General features: G+C 31.8%; 1 protein-coding gene across 1 annotated transcript; it reads left to right on the forward strand.

Moving 5' to 3' along the window:
• Positions 1-2,527: 2,527 nt before the first annotated feature.
• Positions 2,528-8,211, forward strand: LOC123561755 (perlucin-like protein). Its single transcript, XM_053524354.1, has 4 exons — positions 2,528-3,401; positions 5,104-5,180; positions 6,630-6,720; positions 7,014-8,211. Exons 1-4 carry the CDS (start codon positions 3,089-3,091, stop codon positions 7,235-7,237), a joined length of 705 nt encoding a protein of 234 aa, XP_053380329.1. The 5' UTR covers positions 2,528-3,088; the 3' UTR covers positions 7,238-8,211.
• Positions 8,212-8,721: the final 510 nt, after the last annotated feature.

Below are 8,721 nucleotides of genomic sequence, written 5' to 3' on the forward strand. Positions count from 1 at the left end.
GGCAGTGCAACCCCTCAAAATGTAGATCACAATTTTAACTTTAACAATATACCTTCATTGATAGGGAGGGACAAGCACATAAGTCACAGTAGCCCGATATTACAACATATAAATAATGTAAAACACTTGCTTTGCCAAGAAATATGATACTCCTTATCTTACAGTAAAAGTTTCCTTCGGTAATGTTATCCCTTTATTACTAGGCCTACAACAGCATCAGATTCTTTTCATACGAATAAATAATGTTTTCTCCGTGTGTTCTGTTCATTTTCAAATCGCAAAAAGGTGTCTTGTGAAAAAAGGTTTTAATCCTAGTGCCAGAACGAGTATATTATGTCCTACGTGTTTTAAAACACACGAAGAAAGTAAAACACCATTGTCAATGTTTGCAACATGTTACTATATATATACACAGTTTTCACGTTTGACGTCGCTTGAGTGAAATAAAGCCATTACACAAATTTGTTAATTCACTAGTGTAATAAAGCGTTGGCGTCGACGTCGTTTAAAGTATAGGAGACATTGATCGAATTAACGTATTTATAAAAAGTAATGTAAGTAAAAATTCAGATGTTTCGACAAAAAAGCTAATATGTGATGAAAAGAATATTACATTTGTGACTTTCCACATTGAATTTTTTAAACTCTTTGAATAAAATTGATAAAATGCTCGACAGAGCCTCGCATTGTATTATTTTATTAAAATGATATAATTTTATTCAACTCGTTTATTAAGTTCAATATGAGAAGACACTCATGTAATATCCTCTGTTACTACATACACAGCATGTCTATATTTTGATGACGTATTTTAAGGGACGTCATCTCTTAACTTACAGGTTTCATGTTCAAAACGATGCGATTCAGGTCATTTTCGGTTGCCTCTTGACAATACAAGACATAAGCATTAAAATCATTAATTAATGTTTGATTGTCAGGTGCGATAATGGCTATATTGATTTAAAGGGAATAAGAAAAGTTACATATATGGATTTAATCTTCTGTTATTCTTTTGTTTGTTTACATTTCAAGACGCCATAATACGCCGATACCTACAGTGAATTTAATTTAAAAATGTTGATATGATTACGTATGTGTAAAAGATATTTACTAATAATTATCTAATTATGGCATCAAATTCGTATAAATTAAATGCACAAACAATGTATTCTTTGCCGAATAATTTCATTTCCGTGTACAGATGTAAAGAAAATTGAAAATATTGACACTGATTGAAAATAAGTTTTTCCGTTAACTATGCCCAAGATAAGCTGGGTAACTTTGTAGTATTTCACACTCAAGAAATACTTTAATACGCACATGATTATATTTCTTTTACAACTACGTTTCAAAAATATGCAAAGCCGGAAAATTACAAGCGTATTTCTGAACAGCTGATTTTCACCTTGAAGTTCGGCAACTCTTGCTTGGACTGCAATTTTATAAAACTATCCGCCTAATGTTTGGAAGATCTTAACATGTTTATGTCCACTAATTTTGGCATAGAATTTATATATGACATTTTAAAATGGTAAATAGAATGGAAATAAATGCTACATATTGGTAAAAAGGCAGGAAAATATTGATTTTCTCCATTAGTTGAAAAGTGTCGCACAATATTTTGGCTATTTATTACGAGTTTTTGCAAAATCACATTTCAAAACATTTGTACCACTGCCCATTTTCATAGTTACTGTTCCAATATGCTATGGATATTTGAGATAAAACCCTCTCCTTAAAAATATGTCGTTTCTGTGGTGGCATATTTCTGCCACGAGATAGCTATGTAGCCATCGCGATACTTCAAAAAAAAAAATTGTCGTGATAAAGCGAGATTATCTCAGTAGCCGAAGATTTCCTTAAAATATTATTGTGATAATTTACATAACAATCTCGATACCATTTGTGGAAGCGCCCAAAGCTGCCATTACCAGCGAGGTAGTTATTTCGATATTGTCAGAATTTTTCTTGATATTTCGAACTTTTTTGGAACTGGAAAGGTAACATCCTAAAGTTTCCTGAAAATATGAAGCATATCTAGAAAAAAAAGATGTATCGGGAAAACATTGTCAGAAAAAATGGAAAATGAAAAATGTTGCCGGAATTTTTAAATATTACTGTAATAGCTACCAAATACATGTATCTCGAGGCAGTTACAAGCATTAACGCGAAAGTTTTCAGGAAATATCAAAAATATGTTAAAATATCTAGAAATTATTATTTGTTGCCTAAATGAATTCAGAAAAATGCACACCCTTCGTGAAAAATGTACAAAATTATCGTGATAACTACGTAGCTATCTCGTGGCAGAAATATGCCGCCGTACGATTTAAATGCAATTATATTTATACATGTATAAGATATTCCAGTGTTATAGTTGGTGGCGAAATAGGGTTGCGGCCAAATATGATTAAGCAATGGTAATGTGTCTTCAGTTACTGGAACCGTTGCCATAACCAGCCTAATTTATCAATATGTGTATTTCGAAATGTACTATATAATTTTATGTAAACTAATTCCAAATGAATGTCACTTAAATAAACAATAAATAAAAAAAAACAAATTATAGTTTTTGTTCCTCGTAAAGCCATTACAGTTTGTCAAAGATCAAAAATGATATTCCGTCTGAACTGCGTTTATCACTTTCATTTACTCAGTTGTTAAAGGATTGATTTTAAGTCAGTTAATGAGCGTGCAAAACGATTATTGTTATTTCATAACAGAAACTGAAGTTAAAAACACATATATCAAGTTAATGTTTAGCTTTTTAATTAGTGAACTGAATGGAGATAAAAAAATACGCAATGTTAAAAAAAAACGGAAATACAATATAAAAAATGTAAAAATCAAGTAAATCATTGGACAAACTATTATTTTCTATGTCATTTGTAATGTCTTTGATCTTTTTTACGTTGAGCTTTATTTGAAATTACGGAGATCAATTGTTCATTACAACTGTTTGTCTTCATATCTAATCAGCCGTAAACAATTGTCAAGCTGTTATAAAATCACTGGTAATCATATAATTGCAGCGTTGTCTTTGATTTGTGTTGGCAACACGTTTGGGTTGAGTTCTTGAGAAATAAGAATGCATTTTATACTTATTTTATTATCTACTGTAACCGTTACATACGCAAGCATACCGGTAAATCCTTTCGCTAGGTTTGAACGATATACTGCTTTGAATGATCGTACATGTAACGTCGATGAAGAACTGTTTTCATATGACCTCACAAGTGGTGTCCAGTGCGCTCTTGCATGTCTGAATTCCGACAAGTGCTACTCGATGTTTCATGGAACAAACGCAGAAAAATGTTACGGATGTAACACTGTGTATAATGATTCGTTCCAAAACATTCTGCCGTCTGAACAAGGGAATTTATATTACCAAATATATCCACGTATGTATGTCTTTGATATATAGATAAATAAATGTTTTTTATTAAGAATAAATTGACACCATTAGTACTAAATTTTACAGTACAATTTTAGAACGCAATCATTTTTTTTCCAAATGTTATATTTACATCTTATTAATGAGCTTATTAATTTGGTAACTTATTCTGAGGAGTTTATATTATATATGAAACTATATAATTTGTTTGAACTTCTCTAAGAAATTGAATAATTTAAAAGTGAGTCCTGTTTTACGGGGAAAAACGTCTGTTGGCGCAGCATCAACGTCTTTCATTTAATCATTTTCTGCTTCTGGCATCGACGCTATTTAGTGCTACGTCAATCTCCAATGATTCTTGAAAACTGATACGAACTCTAAAATAAGGAATTTTATATCTTCATATTTTTTTTTTTTGGCTCGAAGTTTGTTTGAGAATGTTTTTAACGTTGTGAATGTTAGGTAGTTAGCATTATATTTTTAAGTCCGGTACGGCAGATCAAACGTTGCTAAACTGTACACCTGACTGGCGTGTCATTCTTGGTTAAACCCTAAATTATTTTATGTTAAATAATTTTATTCTTGTTGTATGTTTCACTTTCAAATTGTCAATATTTATATTCATGTTCCCTGTTTTACATTCTTTTGTTAATTACTTTCTGTTCGTATGGCATCTGTTTAGTACAAGAACTTGCAAATTGAAATGTGCTGCAAAATTCATTATGCATTGTTAATATAACTAGAACTGTCACAGGAGTGACGAATAATACCAGCACAATACGGCATTGCCGCAGAAGTATGGCAAATTGTAAGTTGGAAATGGGCCATAACTACATAAAAAAATTGGTGGTTTGTAGCCAATGTCGAACTTGACCTGTATTTTATGATGTTACACCTGTGTACCAAAAAATATTTAAATTTGTCAAGCTTTTCATGAGTTATTGTCCGGAAACCATGAGTTTGGCAAATCTTAAGATGGAAAGGGGTCATACCTACGTCAAACATGGTGCTTTGTAGGCAAAGTCGAACTTGACCTGTATGTTATAATGTTACACCTGTGTCAAGCCTTTCATGAGTTATTGTCCGGAAACCATGAAAACCACCGAACCGACAAACTCACTCCTATATAGCTCCAACCCCTCCCCCTGAAACTTCGTTTTGTTGAGGTATAAAGAGCATTATACACATTCGTGTTTTACATTCATATCGTTCAAATGGCATTGTGGGTAACGAATGAAATTCGGGAAATCCGTCGCCTTCGTAACATAACTAGTTATGCTATAAGTCTAATTTTCCCAGTCTTGTGTTAAACTTGTACAACAAAAAATAGAACAATTTTGACAATAACGATATTACACAAACAAAAACGTAAAAACGCAAACAAAGATTTGATAATAAAAGTGTAAACCAGAGCATGTGATTCCAAAAAAAAACAACAACATAAAAACAATAATACAAATGTTAAATCGTAGAAAGAAATACAAATAAGAAACACAACAACAATAAGAATATTTGATTAGAACTAAGATGTTCAAGAGTAAAATGTATACAATTAAGCAGCGTTTGGCTTGTCATAGTTAGGGTCATTTGCATGTTTGAAATATTGAAATACACATATTATTTAAGTTAAATGAAAATTTCATTTCTTTTAATTAATTAACAGTACCATTTTATGCAGTTAGAATTGTCATTAATGTTATACATTTTAGCATGTGAACAGGGTTGGACCGGTTACATGAGATCTTGCTACAAACTGAGTTCCCCAGCTGGGTTCCCAAATGGAGCGGTAATATTTTATTTTCCTATATATATGTGTGTCATAGCTTAAAAATGTATATGACTTGTATATTTGTTCAATAATTTATTCATTTTGTCGTCGTAGTTAAATTACTAATTTTGCCGTTGAATGCTCTATGTCACTGGGAAAATTGTGGTTTTAAATTCATGTTATATCTTGAATGTCTTGTACTGTATTGTTGTGACGGTCCTTTATCCATGTTATATCTTGAATGTCTTGTATTGTATTGTTGTGACGGTCCTTTATCCATGTTATATCTTGAATGTCTTGTATTGTATTGTTGTGACGGTTCTTTATCTATGTTATAACATGAATTTCTTATAGTGTCTTCTATTGACTGTCCTTTATACCTATCTCGTAAAAGACTTAATATTTTAGTATACATCGTATATATAACTTGATTACTTGCTTTTTACATGAATTGCCTACAATAAATCTTTTGGTATGTCTTAAAGTTTTAGTTGTAAAGTAGATTTCAAAGACATAAGCCATATACTGTTTAATGTACCTATACGTGCGGCCATTAAACAAGGACGATATTCACATATTTTGTTTTGATATTCAAGAAACAATTATAACACGTCATGATTGTATATTTCCTTCCTTTATTGTTTATTTAGCATTGCTATTACGAGGGGTGTTCAATTTATATTTGAAAATATTACAACATACATATATATTCAATGATCAGTATTCTACTGGAACAAATGTTCGATTTAATATCCATTGCATAATAAATCATTCTGCGACCCTTACATCAAGACTGCAAAGTTGCATTAAAGATTATTGATGTAGGTACTTTCACGACTTTAAGTCGTTTTAGAGCATTTATAGAACATTGCTGTTGTCATCTTTTCGGGATTCCATAAGTATACAATAATACGACAAACTATTTTGACTGCATATAGAGACTTTGGAATCCAATTATCGGGAGCTAAGAAATTGAATTTTTTAGTTTAATTTTTATTTGTTAGTTACTTTTCGGCCTTTTAACCCAATTTTATGTCAAACATTGTGTAATCAGCTTACGGAAATGTTATATCCTTGCTCAGTTATCATTTTCATTGTTCTCTTTTATGAATGTTTAGTTTTCAGAAGCATACACACTCTGCACTCTAATTTTTCACCTAATTTCGCGTGTACATTTACAAATGTTTCGAACTAAAGTACATGTATCTTCCAGATATTGTAATGAAGAAAAAAAGTGCAATGCATAATTTCGAAATGCCTGGGCATGCCTCTCAGAGATTTAAATTTCGAAGTGTTCAGTTATAACACCTCAAGTAGTTGCAGTTACTCTGTATGATGAGTCATTTCAGAATTTATTCCAGAAAGTCTTGAATCTATTATATTGTTGCAAATTCGTCTGAAGTCAAACTTTGTTTCTTTGTATACTAATAAAGGCACAATTCTGAAAGACTGCATGTATCTTTGTAGGATGAATGCGTTTTGGAAGGGGGTCATGCGGTATACATAGAGTCGTCTGTCGAGAATGAATTCCTGAAAACATTCGTGAAGTCCGACTCATGTAAGTAATGTAATTGAGATGATTTATAAATATACTTTGCGTTAACTCGTTAACTCTCCGTATTTCAAAATTTTAACCTTTAGCCCGCTAGCGGCAAATGTTCTGCCTTTGCGACAAGTGCAGACCAAGACCAGCCTGCACATCAAAGTCTGCACTGTTCGCTATTCAGTCAGTAAATTTTCAGTGAACACCCCTTTAAATAATAAATAGTATTGCCCAAACTGAATGATAGACCAGTCCATTTTAGAAATTTAGCAGGCTAAAGGTTAAGCATAATTATATATATATTTCAGCGACCTGGGCGTGGTATATTGGTGTTACTGAATGTGCTGTGCAAGATGAATGGAGGTATTACGGCACGGATGAGCTCGTGCAGTTCACAGATTTCAAAATTCCTGATCTATCGAGTACTTGTTGCGCTCTCTTCTTTGAAGGCTATGACTACCAGTGGGCAAGGTTCGAATGTGAACACCAAGATTTTGGCTTTCCTACAATCTGCGAAATTAATGTTTTATAATTTATTTAGATAAATATTAACGATAATAATCGTGTTTTTTTGAAATACCTAGATTCAGTTGATTAATTCATTTGGATTAATTGTTAAAATAATTTTATATTTAAGATGAAATTTATTGTCACTTAATCGTTTTTAAAGTATTCTTTCTAGCTTTATTGTCTTATTTTTAAAGACAGAAATCTCCTGTTTTGGTTTTTAATATAAAAATAAACTCTAAACATATAGTATAATAACTAAAGGCGTGATTAAGTACTTAAGTTGCTTAGGAAATTTATCTTAAAAAATGTCATTATTTACCAAGAAAGGCTGACTTTTCATCAAATTCTTTACTAAAAACTGATCGCTGTTCGCCGATCATTTTATAGGAAAAAAGTGTTTCTCGCCAATTTTATATACGTTACATATATTGCTTTTTTAAAAGCTGCTTTAATGAATAAGGTGACATATTATTCCCAGTGGTGTGCCAATACCTGAACAAATGTATGTAGCTAAATTTATTGTTTGAATACAGTAAATGCATAGTGAACATAACTAAAATGTTCATCTTTGCTATTAGATACCAACCTTTTGTCTGACTAAATTGGTGTAAGTGCGAGGCTTATGATCGATTGCATTTCTTTTCGAACGTTCCTCATAGAGCATTACTATTGGTTGAAACAGCTAAACGATCGAATATTCTACTTTCCATTCATGCAGAAAAAAACATTTGAGTAAAATTCAATAAAACGTTATTATAAATATTAGTATTAATTCCGTTGTAAACAATACACAGTGTATGGCAATTATCTTAAATCCATTTGTCAATAAAATTAATTAAAATACAAAAAACTCAGAGTGTGCTTTATTTGAATTGATTGTCATCTAGTGTTTATAAACAGGCACCATTTTTAATTGTAACGGCATTGATTGAAAACAATTTTCCATTACAATCGAAGTTAGAATTGCATTTATATATACTGACAGAAGACAGCACGGACAACTGCACTGCAGCATTACTAGACAAAGGGTGAATGAACCGGAACGTTAGTGTAAGGCAAACGACCGAGTGTATCACAGTTCAAACTGACGATCTAGCTAGAGTGCTTAAAGGGCTAAATTAGCCGAATCGTTCAGATAATTCTACAAGCAAACCGCCTTGCATGCTGAAAGTTTGATACCTTGCCTTTAATTTTGATCGAGACCCCAATCTCAAAATCAATATGACGGCCAAAATTCAAGATGGCCGCCGCATGGCCACCAAAATTTATGAAAAATACACGCTTTTATAAGGAATGTCTCAGAATTTACCTTATGAGTTGGCTTTTGTTTCAATGTTTGAACATGCTCCTAATATGTTTAACTGCATAGGTCAAAAGAGTTTATGCATGAAATATCTACATTAAACAAAATATATTGCTTTAAAAGGAGAAAATCGGTACAAAATGACATTTTTTCTCTTATAAACACGTTTCATTGACTATTATTTAGTTTAAGGCCAATAAACA

Source organism: Mercenaria mercenaria, chromosome 15 (assembly GCF_021730395.1).
Source record: "Mercenaria mercenaria strain notata chromosome 15, MADL_Memer_1, whole genome shotgun sequence".
Lineage (NCBI taxonomy): Eukaryota > Metazoa > Mollusca > Bivalvia > Venerida > Veneridae > Mercenaria > Mercenaria mercenaria.

Excerpts from the sequence above, each read along its gene's own strand:
- LOC123561755 (XM_053524354.1), top strand. The coding sequence starts at position 3,089 with ATGCATTTTATACTTATTTTATTATCTACTGTAACCGTTACATACGCA. Across the intron at positions 3,402-5,103 it reads ATATTACCAAATATATCCAC|CATGTGAACAGGGTTGGACC; the intron begins GTATGTATGTCT and ends TATACATTTTAG. Across the intron at positions 6,721-7,013 it reads ATTCGTGAAGTCCGACTCAT|CGACCTGGGCGTGGTATATT; the intron begins GTAAGTAATGTA and ends TATATATTTCAG.